Here is a 14,206-nt window from a genome sequence, read left to right as displayed (position 1 = left end):
AAAAAATAGTTTGCTTATTAACTACCTGATATTAATCAACGGGGACCTGAAATACTAAAAAAGAAGGATAGGATCATCACCTCCAATCCCGATTCATATTTCATATTTAATTAGTGAAAAGAGAAGTGTTAATAAACAAACTACATTTCAATTTCATCCACGGTTTTGGCTTCATTACGTAGTCTTGACTACATGATAAACAATATCTGTGGAAGTTGTAAGCAACATATCGTCATAATATTTAGCCAACCAATATTGTGGGACACCAAAAATGTAAATGCATGAAATTGTTCTTACAGCGGATGTGTAATGTGTGAATGTGATGAACTATATTGAGAAACTGAACATACATTACATACTTGCATGTTTATCTGCGAAAATGGTCCTTGTTGGTACATCAGCATAGAGTTTGAATAGAATTGCTGGAACATTACAAACCATTCAGATTAATCGAACATCTAAATACACATAATGCTGGTACCACTAGGATGTGTTCTTTCTCCTCACCCCCGTGGCAGTAATTGAATTAAGAGTCAGCCGGGAAATACATTTCAATCAATTGGTGACCATTGAGCAAGCGTCACGAATTTTCAAACGTCCACTGCCATGTATGAAGGCAAGTGATACCACGAGTGTTAACGTCAATCGAGGGGTGTCGTGATCATATTGAATGACATTGAGCGGTTACATGATGTACCACAGGGATTGATATTGAGCCTATTTTTGTTCTCATGTGCTAAACTTGAGGACAAAAGTAACTTTCACATGTGTCACATAACTTGATGAAATTTATAACATACTTGGAAAGATCTGCTTTGGTATAGTATGGATGGTAATAGGAATAAATATGCATTGAGACAATAAGAAATGACACTCCTTCAAAGACAATAACTACATAGAAGTCACCGTATTTCATGATAGTCCCCTCAACATTGCAAACAGTGGAGTATAGTTCCTGAAAGGGATGTGATCACCACAGATGGCAACACATTTTCTGCAGTTTCCTCCCATGCTGGACACAAAGTTGCTAAGGAGTTCTTGTGGTAGGGTATTCTCACTTCCACCAGTACAGTTGGCAACTGCTGGACAGTCTTTGGTGCATATTGACACGCTGCAATACATTTCCCCAATACATCCCACAGGTGCTCAATGCGATTTAATTTGGAGGAAGGTGCAGGCCAGTCCATTTGTAAAATATCCTCTCCTTCCAAGAGATACTTCATCTACAAAGATAAATATCAGTGTGGTCACACATTGTCATCCATAAAAATTAAGATAGGGACAAATACACCCTTAAAAGGTGCACATGGGAAAGGAGCACAGTGTCACAATAATGTTGACCAACAAGTGTTTCATGTTCAAAGATTTGGAGGTCAGTCTGCCCATGCAACATTATGCTTTGCCACACCATAACACCTGGACCAGCAAAGTAATCATGTTTGACAATGCTAGACGTACCCCCATATAACTAGAGGTATGTAATGCACTCAGGTACATTATTGAATATGATCACTTTGGTGGCCCATGAGTTATGGTGTGGCAACACATAATGTTCAATGAATGGGCATACTACCTCCAAAACTTTGGAAATGGTATACTTAGCACTGAACATTACTGTTACAATGCACTCCCTCCTATTCCACTCCTTCAACTGTGCTGTTCAGTATGATTATGCATTGTCATACATAAGAATGAAATCAGGCCTGAATGCACCCCTGCCTTTATTTTAATGGATGACAATGCATGATCATATTGAACAGTGCAGATGGAGGAGCTCTTGGAATGAGAGGATATTTGGCATGACCTGTCCATTCCTTTATTTAAATCCTACTGATCATGCATATTTTTCCTTGCTAAGACATACTGGATCAAGTCCACATGCCCCAGTGACCATTCAGTGATTGTCAACCACAGTAGTGGAGGAAAGGAATGCCCTACTACAAGAATCCTTACTAACCTTAAGATCAGTGTGGTAGCACTTTGCAGAAAATACATTGGCATCTGTGGCTATCACATGTACTATTAAGAACCTTGTCCCACCACTTGTAATGTCCAGTGGTCCATTGTGAACTGCAGTGATCTTAGTGTAATTGTTGTCTTTGAATAAATATGCTATTTCTGTTGCTCTAATTGCATGTTTCTGTCAGTTATGTTCTGCACTACATTGTAGCAATTTTTTTCATGTATCGTTGAAGTTTGATCAAACTAGGTTATGCACCAGTGACACACCATGTGAAAATTACTTTCCTTAAGTTTTACACACCAGTGTATAAGTGATTTCTGTCATGCATCCAAGAAGCAAAAACAGTTCTCGATGCTGATAATGGAAGTATTATAACCAAGTGTAATGGAGAAACTGTGATATTTGAAAATTTAAATATAATTTTCTTGAAAATTGATAATTGGCTCTCTACAAATGTACTGTCACTGAACCTAAATAAAACACAATATATGCCAAAATGTGCTGCATGAGGCCAGAACACACCATTAAAAATAATGCTCAAGGATAAGTCAATAAATGAAGAATGACATTCTAAATTCTATGGATTATATACCAATAAGAATCTTAAATGGAAGACATGTGTTACAGATTTTAAATTGCTGAGCCCTGCAATTTTGTGTTAAGGATAACATCAGATTTTGGAGATAAAAATGTCAAAAATTTGTCTACTTTTGCTGTTTTCATTCTCTTTGGGGTATGTTTTCACTGAGGCAGAAAGTGTTTGTTGCACAGAAGCATGCTATAATGTTAATATATGTTATCGACTCAAGAACCTCTTGAAGACAGCTCTTTAATCAAGTAGAGATACAGTTAACAGCCTCACAGATAACAGCCTTACTGTCAGCATCAATCACAGCTGAGAAACAACAGTAACAATCATAAATATAATACTAGGAGGGGAAATGATTTAAACTATTTTTCATTCATTTCACTCCTCAGTATGGCACAGAGAGGAGTTCACTATAAAAAATCTTTGTCCACGCATCCAGTGATGAGAAGAATTTAATAAATAGTAAAATTAACTTCAAGTGCAAACTGATCATGTATCTATTAGATAAATCCTTCAACTAAGTAAACTCTTCAATAAATTTTATGATACCTTGGCTATACTTATTATTATTATTTAACTCTGTCACGGCATTTTTACAATGCTTATTATTCACAGAAAACAGTTTTATGGTCATAAAAGCCCAAATCTTATGTACATTATTTTAAATGAGCCATTTATAAACTTATTCCCTCTACTAATCTCTAAATTTTTTAAAATTTTTATTAATTCTTCAATTGTCATATGTACAATTACAGCGTATGGTTTGTTACATAGTTATATTTGTTTCTGTAAGAGTTTTACTTAATTTATGAAGTAAAAACTTTGATGTGTAACGTAAGTAAAAGAGAACAGGTTATGTAAGGAAGCACAATTACCGAAGTGCTAATAGCAGTAATATTGCACTAGTTTTTACATGACTATATTTTGGATGGTGCTTTAGTTAAATTAATGCTTGGGGGTTACGGAGTATCAATAAGACACTCTGGGATGGTTGCCATATACTGTTGATGGAACTGGTGAATGGCACTCCAAGTTTCCACCTTCTCAAATTGTCTGAATTACATATACGCACATTTGCTACCATTGACAAAAATAGTAATGCATGTGCAGCACCTGTTCCTAATAAATGAATGCTGAATACCTCAGATGGCATTCCTAGAGTTTTATATGCTGTAAGTCATAAAAAAATTGTTTGTTAACAGAAAGTTAGCCTCATGTACACTACTGCCATTCAGAGCAATCTTCTGATGTTTTATTTTCGCCCACTCAAAAGATATGTTAAGCATTGTTTTTGTAAAGAAACACCTTTTGTAAAACATTGTTTACTTATGAAATTGTATTACACAATGTAACAATGAAAATGCAGTTGTAAACAAACAAATACAGTGTGTACCAAATGATCAGTGCTGCCTAGCAGCTTAGTTCACTTGGCTTCCAATTTGTTTGTTGGTATCAGTTTGCACTTGTCTCATGACAGAGAATGTTGGTGAGATACATGTATTTAATGAAAAATTTTGTATCATATCACAGGATTGGTAAGCTAGTGAACTGTTTTCTACTCATTATATTATGCCTCTAATCATTGGCGAAATATGAAACTTCCTGGCAGATTAAAACTGTATGCCAGACACTTGAACTTGAACTTGGGACATTTGCCTTTTGCGGGTGAAATATGACTTATTTTCATGTCTTCTGATACCATTTTTATGTTGCATTTTATAGCCTTTGAAAATGACAAAATGTCAAAATGCATAAAGTGATTTTGGAAATAATAAAAAGTGTGATCAAGACACTCAAAAAGTTCCTAAAGTGTGTCCAAATGACCACTTTGGCACATAGCATTATTGTGCAAATTGCAGCTAAGTCAGCCCCGCTGCCATGAGATAATTTATTAAATCAAAAAGGGGATACATTAAATTTGTTCAGCCCATTTCAAAAATCCAATGAATTTTGCCAATGTGTTACATAGTGGCATTTCCAACCTAGAATAACATCCATTCAGCAGTTGATATTTCTTCTCATTTATCAGATAGTAAGTATTACTTTTTGTGAACTGCAGTATAACTTAATGATCCTGAAATTCTTACAGATAGGTGCAGTGATTGGACCCTGTGTTGTATCACCAGTTGTTGCCCTGTGGCAATACAATCTTGGTGTGTACCATAAAATATCACTTTTCATGAAAATAGTGACAAACATGAGTTTCATTCGTCTGGGAATGATAGGAATGATAATAGCTATGATGAGAGACAGGAAGCCCATGGACTGTGATGTAATGTTCTGCCCTTTCCAGTATCCTCATGTGATTCTCAGGTCAGTTAATATATTTTCTTTACATGTAGTGTAGCTATAAGTATGTAAGGGTTTGTACATGTGAATTACTTTATTTTTGTTATTCTTGAATTGTAAAAGTGTGTCCTGTATCCTTGTAAAAGAAATCTAATCATGGGTAAAATTGCTACCACTAATGCTACTACTACTAACACCACTTCAGCATGGAATGTTAATGTAAAGTACTGATTTAAAAGTTCATATATACAAAACATAATTTCAAAACATATTGATCACTGTAGTGACTTACATTCTTCATACCTTTGTGAAGAAATAACATCAGTTTGTTTTCAGATATTTCATATTCCTTTATCTATGTTTGTGTATTCCTGTGTGTGTGTGTGTGTGTGTGTGTGTGTGTGTGTGTGTGTGTGTGTGTGTGTAATATCAAATTATATATTCTGCAGAAGTTAATCATTAGTGGGACTAATCTTACCTTTTTAAGGATAAAATCACTTAATCACTTGTTGATTATTTATAGTGCCTGGAAATGAAACAAGTATTGCATGCAACAATAGTTAAATGGAAACCTTCAGGTCAAGAAATTTGGTCAGTTTTATGATGTGACACACTTGTATGATGCTGGCCTCACATTTGGGAAAAATAGGTGTCCCACAGGAGACCACCACACAATGACAAACACAACAAATTTTATTAAGTCAAGAAAGCAGCTTATTATAATGGTACACCAGCCATGGAGTGGCTCACAATAATAGTCCCATAACACATATGCAGAGGTAAATATGTAACTAAGTTAGAGCTTGCTGGGACCATCTCTGAAAGTTGTTGGCTGGCCAGTAGAATGTACATATGAGAAGCTGCATGTGAAACAATGAGTGGCAGCCTTTGACAGTTGTGAGACTCCTAACTGTACCAAACTTCCAGCTGTGTTGAACTCCTAGCTGCACTTGCTGACTTCTGTGATGTGCCTTAAGACTGCACTTCTGGATCTCAGGTGTGGACCTATGTAGATCACTACATCCCTCCCCTTTGCACGCAGTGGAGTGTTGCTGATCCCTTTGATAAGCTGTGGATGGACGCAATATGGAGACAGTGTCCACATGCAAGAAGGCCCTGGAGGTGAGAGGAGTGAGCAAACCCCAGTCATTAGAGATGTAGTGATACAGGTGGAGTAAGCAACTCCAGACCTAGGGAGATGGGCCAAAGTGACTGCCTGAGGAACACCCCAAAGGCCCTGTTCCCCCTTCACCCCTGCTGGTGCACAAGATGACAGAATCAGTGATGGACAGTACAAGCCGGGATGCATGTCAGTGTCTGTTGGCAGTGTGCTAAGTGGAGGTGACACTACTACAGGCTGAGGCTGCTGTGACATGCACTGGAGCATCACCAGAGTTGCTGCCAAAGTCTGTGAAGGGATATGCTCGTTAAGTGGAGGTGCTGCCACAAGTGAAAGAGCAGTGTGGAATTCTTGCTGGTAGGTGGTGCCAAGTGGTTGGGGTACCAGCAAAGGCACTATTGGGACAAGTGGGGGAGTGCTGCTAAAGATGCTGTACCTCCCAGTCCCCTGTTCATGGAGTGAGTACATGGTGGCTGTTCTGGCACATGATGACTGCTGGTATCCAGTGGGGCCACCAACCAAAACCACATACACTGACACCCGTCCTCAGTGTAAAACCCAGAATGCCAGAACGCAATGGTGGGCGAGATCCAAGGCAGAGGAGGTGGAGCAGTGTACTTGGCTGGCACCCATGGAGAAGCTCCGCTGGGCTACGGGAACCAGTAGGAGTCATCCAGGTAGTTCTCTTTGATGGGGAAGTCTTGCAGATATTTTTTAATCTGGTTCTTAAAGGTGTGAACTATGCACTCAGCATCCCCATTGGATAGTAGGTGAAGGGGAGCGGATTGAGCATGGCGAGTGTCTGACTGCACACAGATATCATGAAACACCTGAGACAAGAAATGGGATCCATTGTCAAAAACAAGGATAACTGGAAGATCTTAAAAAAAAAAAAAATTGAAGAGAATAGTAGCCTTGGTGGTGGCTGAGAAGCACCAGACCATGAACTGAAAATGCAAAAATGTGTCAATGACAATCGGAAATGGACCCACGAAATCAATGTGGATGCATTCCCAGGGCTGGGTTGCTGGAGGCCATGGAGAGAATGATCACCTGGGTCTGCCTCTTGATTAGCACACAAGATGTGTAGCAACTAAGTGTTCAAGCTCTTGGTCAACGCTGGGCCAGTAAACATGTCTGCAAGCCAATGGTTTTGTGTGCCCAATATAACAGCTGTAAAAGTCTCCCATTGCAGATTCCTGGAAATGATCACCTAGGGATCCGTATCATCTGTGAAGATCAGAAGGATCCCATCTAAGACATAGAGCTGATGACACAAGACAAAGAAGTTAAGAAGCAGATCGGAACAACAGCTCAGAGGATAAGGTCATCCCTGTTGGAGAGAGTGGACTACCAGCCTGCAGACAGAATCAGCCACTGGGAACGTCATAGTTGTATTTGGAGAGGAGCAAGGCCCACTGCTGCAATCTGTGGGTGCCTTATTTGGGACCCAAACGGATTAAGGACTTGTGGCTCATAATTAGTTGGGGTTTGGTGCCATACAAGGAAATATGGAATTTTCTGACCACATATACAATGGGCAGAACCTTCTTGTTGATCTGAGATTACTGTACCTGTGCTGTACTGAGGGTTTTGGATGCAAACACCAGTGGCTGCTCTGAGCCATAAACATTCTGATGGACAAGGGCCACCCCCACATCAATCTGTGATGCACCCATAGCTAAAACCAATGGTTTGTTGGGATCCGAGGTAGCTAGACATGGTGATGACTGGAAGTGTTCCTTCAGTGTGTTGAAGGACTGTCACAAGCTGTAGGCCAAATAAAGGGACCAACTTTGTGTAGGAAGAGATGGAGTGGGTGTGCAATGGTGGATGCCCTGAGAATGAACTGGTGATAATAGCAATTTTACCCAAAAAAATGCCTTCAGTTCACATAATGAATAGGGATGTGACTGGTCTGTAATGGCTCTGACAATACTCTGCTTGAGTTGGATGCCCTGCCTCAAGATGATGTGATCCTGAAACTCAAGAGGTGGTTGGAAAAAATTGGACTTCTGCAGATTGCAATGCAGATTCACAGATTGGAGATTTTAAAATGGGAATAGAGGTTGTGCAGGTGGTCACTCATAGTATGTACTATAATGATGATGTTATCTAAGTAGTTGAAGCAGTGTGGAAGATTGGACATGACCTGTCCCAAACAACACTGAAAAACTGCAAGGGCACTTGGCAACCCAAACATAAACAATTTGTACTGATTGGGGTTGAATGACATGTTAGTGATCACAATATGCTGGGACTCATCATCAACAGGTACCTGGTGATATGCTTTGGAAAGATCAAGTCTGGAGAAAAACTAAGCCCTGATAATCGTTTGAACAGTTCGTCGTGATGTGGCTGTGGTTACGTCCTGATCACGGACTGTGAATTCATGGCGGCCTTAAAATCACAACAAAGAACAATTAAACAGAGGATTTCTTAATGATATTCACCAGAGGATATGGGAACTACAATCCAAAGAGAGGCGAGCTGCTCATGCTCCAGCTTGACTTTAACCTGAGGCACCTATTTACCAGCTATACATACAGAGAGCCGAGACCTGAATATATTTGGACATTAAGTAGAAAACTGCCAAGTTGGTGTCTACCTGCTGGTGCAGCTGTTGTTAGAGAACCACAATCTCAATAACAAGCTTGTTAGATGCATGCTCAGGAAGCAGCTCTGATGATTAGATTTCCTGAATATCCATATCCATGTTCTCTGATGCTGTGTTCTGCACAGTAGAGTGACAGACTAACACAATGTGGCCTTTTTTCTGACACTTGAGACCAATGGCCCAACATTGGGGGCACTCAGGTCTTTCATGTTTGGAGGAACATGGCAGACATGATGGTAACAGGCAGCAGCAACTGGAACATTGTACACACACTGTGCAGGAGCTGCAGGATCAGCCAGCTTGCACCACCACATCATCATTTCTGGAAGCAGCAGATGCAAGCCAGGCTACCCTGAACCACTGCAACATTACACCTGGCTTCAGGTTGCTGACCAGCTACTTGTTAGACCTCATAAAACTGGGCAATTGACAAAACCTCTTCAAGGGAGAAGTTCTCCAACTGGAGGTTCCATAGCTGGACTTCCGTATCCAGGTTGGAGCAGATGGTAAAATCAGAAACCGTGATGCCAACATATGACTCTTTTGACTTGTCCATGACAAAATAGCTCTTGTGACTAATGTCGTGGAGGGTTGCAGCCCAGGCATGATAAGACTGATGGGGCAACTTCTTGCATTGGTAAAATTCAACCCTAGTGGCTGTGAAATGCATGCAGTGGTGATAATTGGAAGACAACAACAAACATAAAGTATCAAACAACAAGGAGGCTTCCTTCAATGTGGCAAACTGCCACAACACCTGATAAAAATTGGGAGTGTCTGTAATGTGGAAGGCATGAAAATGTTGTAATAGGCAGTGTTCAAACACCTTCAAATCTTTCACTACCTTGTCAAATGTTGGGAGCTTAGGAGGAAATGAAGCTGGAGATGAATTTTTGCAAATAAATGCTTTCAATTCTGTTCCTGCGCCAATGTTTGAATCAGAGACTCCATGCCATGACAAAAGGCAGAAAGCAACTGCACAATCTAAAATATGTGAAGATACAATCCTACTTATCACCAATTTGTTCTAAGTCCACAAGGGAATACCACAGAATGGCTGACACAACGAACAATGAAGTTAAGTCTAGAAAACAATTTATTATAATTGATACACTAGTCGTGGAATGGCTCACAATAGCTGTATGATAACAAATATGCGAAGGTAAACATGTACCTGAGTTAGTGCTGGCCAGGACTGTATCTAAAGGGTGTCAGCTCACCATGAGATTGTGCAGACAAGAGGCTGGATGTGCATCCATGAGTGACAGCCTCTGTTTATTGTGAAACTTCTAGATGCAACTGTTCACATCTGTGGCATGCCTTAGAGCTAAGTGCCCAGATCTCAGTTGTAGATCCATGTGGGTCATTACAGTGGCTTCAAATCCCCATATGACCATTAAGATCTACATTTCACAGATTTACTTAAATTGCTTGAGACAATTGCCAGAATTCCTACTTTAAAAAGGCACAGCTGGTATCCTTCTCCATCCTTGTCTAATATACACACTTGTAATATTTGGGATTTACTATTTGGGTATTGTTAAGTTTTATGTTTCTCAGTATTCAATACAGTTTCTGTAGACATATTCAGCAGTGAGTTAACATAAAAATGTTTTCCTATTTTCTTCCCCACAGGATGCTGAATGCAGAAGAAGAGAGCATTACTGTTCAAATTCTTGGTTTATTTGGAATGTTCGTAGTACTCAGAGTCATCTGGTATCTAGTCATCAGATTGAGGCTATCATCTGATTTCTACAACATATGGATTAACTATGCCTACAAGATATTCCGGTGACACAGCCATCACAATTGAAAATGTACTGAATATCTGATTTCCTGAGTTCAAATCTAGAAAATTAATTTTGGCAGGGAGGTTGCAACAAGAGAGAGGACAATTTAGACACAAAAAGTCACATCAGTATTGTTGTTTTATTGCTTTCATTGATGAATTAAAAAGGTGATACCATAGTTTGTGAGACAATGAAAGTAACAGTATTACAGGTATGCTTCAGTTTAATAACATTGTTGGACTGAGCTGTTGAGTGAAAATATTACTTATTTTCATGTTTAAGTGTTCCATGTATGATTAGTGCTTAATTTACATTCTAATTTGTTGAAAGCCAAGAACTGCATCATTGTATTAATGAAACTGTTCAGTAATCAGACATGTATTACAATATTAAAATCAAATGTTTAATAGAATTAATATGCTTTAGAGGATTTAAATTAAACTGATACAGTATACCTTACAAAGAGAAGTTAAATGTAGACTGAAGTTCAGTAAACCTTAAATTATGTACTGTGAGTGCAACAGATACAGACTTCGAAAGCAGTACAGTATGAAATAAAAAAATGTACAGTAAATATTTCACTTTACTCAAATGTGTTTCTGTACTGTCTATTCTACTACAGTTGCAACTGTTTTGGTTTCTGATTTTACATAAGATAATATATTGCTGTACATCTAGTTTATCCACAAACAAACCCTATTTTGTAGATACAATCATAAAGAGAAACCTTGGACATGGAATGTATAAAGTAATAAATTAATATCAAAGACAAAAGACACGTTACCTCAGATGAATCAGGAGCTTCAGTTGACTCTCTCAGAACTTTAGTTTACTTGTAAAAAAAAAATCTATTCAGTATATGTATTGCACCCTTTTCCAAAATATTGGATGATAATTCATTTACACTATTAAGCAAGTATCCACTTTTGTTTAACTCACTTACATGTGAATAAATAAATCTGTGCTTGCTAATGGATAGCATGTCAAGTCCAGTAATTAGAATTCCAGCAAATTACAATGCAATGTTTGATAACTAAGGCAATATCATGTAAGGGTGGCACAAAATGGCTTTGGTGCTTATTGTACTCCCAAACTATCTCATCAGTATAAATTAGTTTTCCATTTAAAATGAATTTTAGTCACTGATGTTCAACATTAAAGTCAATGTGAATTACAAATGTGCACTTGCTCCATTGTACATTCAAGAAATTCTTCATTCTGGATTTGAGCTCCAGTCTTAACTTATGAAAATGTGGTTGCACAGGCTCTTATGAATGCTTCATAAATTAATAGATGAAACTTAAGTATTCAGGAACATAACTTATTCTATACAACTACCAGTACCGGAAAAAAACAGTGGACTAAAATTATAGCAGACTTAGAGAAAGCTTTTGACAATGTTGACTGGAAGACTCTCTTTCAAATTCTAAAGGTGGCAGGGGTAAAATACAGGGAGCGGAAGGCTATTTACAATTTGTACATAAACCAGATGGCAGTTATAAGAGTCGAGGGACATGAAAGGGAAGCAGTGGTTGGGAAGGGAGTAAGACAGGGTTGTAGCCTCTCCCCGATGTTGTTCAATCTGTATATTGAGCAAGCAGTAAAGGAAACAAAAGAAAAATTCGGAGTAGGTATTAAAATTCATGGAGAAGAAATAAAAACTTTGAGGTTCGCCGATGACATTGTAATTCTGTCAGAGACAGCAAAGGACTTGAAAGAGCAGTTGAACGGAATGGACAGTGTCTTGAAAGGAGGATATAAGATGAACATCAACAAAAGCAAAACAAGGATAATGGAATGTAGTCTAATTAAGTCGGGTGATGCTGAGGGAATTAGATTAGGAAATGAGACACTTAAAGTAGTAAAGGAGTTTTGCTATTTGGGGAGCAAAATAACTGATGATGGTCGAAGTAGAGAGGATATAAAATGTAGGCTGGCAATGGCAAGGAAAGCGTTTCTGAAGAAGAGAAATTTGTTAACATCCAGTATTGATTTAAGTGTCAGGAAGTCATTTCTGAAAGTATTTGTATGGAGTGTAGCCATGTATTGAAGTGAAACATGGACGATAAATAGTTTGGACAAGAAGAGAATAGAAGCTTTTGAAATGTGGTGCTACAGAAGAATGCTGAAGATTAGATGGGTAGATCACATAACTAATGAGGAAGTATTGAATAGGATTGGGGAGAAGAGAAGTTTGTGGCACAGCTTGACCAGAAGAAGGGATCGGTTGGTAGGACATGTTCTGAGGCATCAAGGGATCACCAATTTAGTATTGGAGGGCAGCGTGGAGGGTAAAAATCGTAGAGGGAGACCAAGAGATGAATACACTAAGCAGATTCAGAAGGATGTAGGTTGCAGTAGGTACTGGGAGATGAAAAAGCTTGCACAGGATAGAGTAGCATGGAGAGCTGCATCAAACCAGTCTCAGGACTGAAGACCACAACAACAACAACAACACAAAAATATTCAGGACTCTACATCTTCATCATCCATATGAGGGTAAATATTCACAGCACTGCTAGATGTTGGTAAATTTTGGTAAAAGTAGTGAATCACTGAAGAAATAAAAGGTAAAAGATTCATCAAATCTTTCTTTTTCTCAGGCAAAATTTTGCACAGTTCAGAATATATCAGAAGAGATTTCAATGTCTGCTTTTTTCCCCACTTTCTGAAGGTCATAGTTTTCAAAGAATATTCCTTAGTTGGTCTGTTTTGAATTGGAGCCACCTGACCTGCCTCTATTGGCATGGATTACCATCATTGCCATTGGTGTAATTTTGTAATTGATGCTTCAACAGACAGCATAGTCAAGAAAACTGTTTCTCTGCATTTTACAGCAGTGAAATTCTCTTTTTTTTCCATTTTGTCTAATCCATTGTGTCCATGTATGGTGGTCTTCTATAAATGTATAGAAAGTTTTCCTCTTCTATTTGATCAAACAGCGTGATGAACCACACTCCATGTGGATGTGTCCAGGAACAAGAAATTTGTAATCGATTATTTCCAAGGTTGGTGACTCCTGAAGGACAAACATGCACACCACTGAAATATGGCTGTTCTCCTTTTGGCCTGAACAGCTGTCAGAACACATTATCAATGTTCTCACTTTTGGTTTGATTCCATGAATGAATCTGTATAAGCAGGGTCCCACTTCACTAGCTCCTTTTACAGCAAGAGCTTCATATCATAACTAAGTGTGTCAGTCCCTTCCCACAGTTGTATACTGTTAGGCTGCATGCCCATAGTGTCCATCTGTAATATGATAACAAATTTCTGAGTAAAGGAGTTGGGAGGAAGTGCTGCAGATCAAACTTAATGGTGTGTGTTCCATTACTGTTTTTTGCAATTTCTTTACCAGTAGCCTTACTTTTGTGAGCCACATAAGCTATTTCATGGTGATCTTTCATAGCTTTCATTAACTTAGGTTTTTAACTTTCTGGACCAAGTTGCAATTGCATTTCCATTTTGTCACAGGTTGCAGATGTGTCCACATTCAGTTTCTTTTATAGTACTGAGTGTCACCTTCTGGAATTCCTCACAGAAAGCCCTGTAGTACACACTGCCATTATCCCATATTTCTTTAGTGTACTTTTCATGTAGGGCTGTAATCATAAAATGTGGGGCCACAAAAGGTTTTGTTATAGTTTCCTCTAAAATATTGAGTCTCATAGGTTGGAATTTTCCTGAGAAAATCTGTGACACCAGCTCTAGCAGCTTCACTTTTTCACTTTTGAGTTTATCAGTGATCAGTACCTCACACCTCTGAATTACTCCAGATGGAACTCCTCTTTCATACAACTGTTTCCTTTTCATGCTATCTGGTAAGTCTCCCCTGACC

The 14,206-nt window shown here is 38.6% G+C and overlaps 1 protein-coding gene across 1 annotated transcript in view; it reads left to right on the top strand.

Moving 5' to 3' along the window:
- Positions 1–11,466, top strand: part of LOC124802653 (ATP-binding cassette subfamily G member 4-like) — a 404,387-nt gene extending 392,921 nt beyond the window's left edge. The window contains exons 12-13 of the mRNA XM_047263559.1: positions 4,642–4,865; positions 10,214–11,466. Of these exons, the coding sequence (XP_047119515.1) occupies positions 4,642–4,865; positions 10,214–10,373 (384 nt within the window). The 3' untranslated portion in view covers positions 10,374–11,466. The remainder of the gene's footprint in view (positions 1–4,641; positions 4,866–10,213) is intronic.
- The last annotated feature ends 2,740 nt before the right edge of the window (positions 11,467–14,206 follow it).

This window comes from Schistocerca piceifrons, chromosome 6 (genome assembly GCF_021461385.2).
Source record: "Schistocerca piceifrons isolate TAMUIC-IGC-003096 chromosome 6, iqSchPice1.1, whole genome shotgun sequence".
NCBI lineage: Eukaryota > Metazoa > Arthropoda > Insecta > Orthoptera > Acrididae > Schistocerca > Schistocerca piceifrons.
Note: the sequence above shows the minus strand (reverse complement) of the source record. Positions and strands in the feature narration are given on the sequence as shown.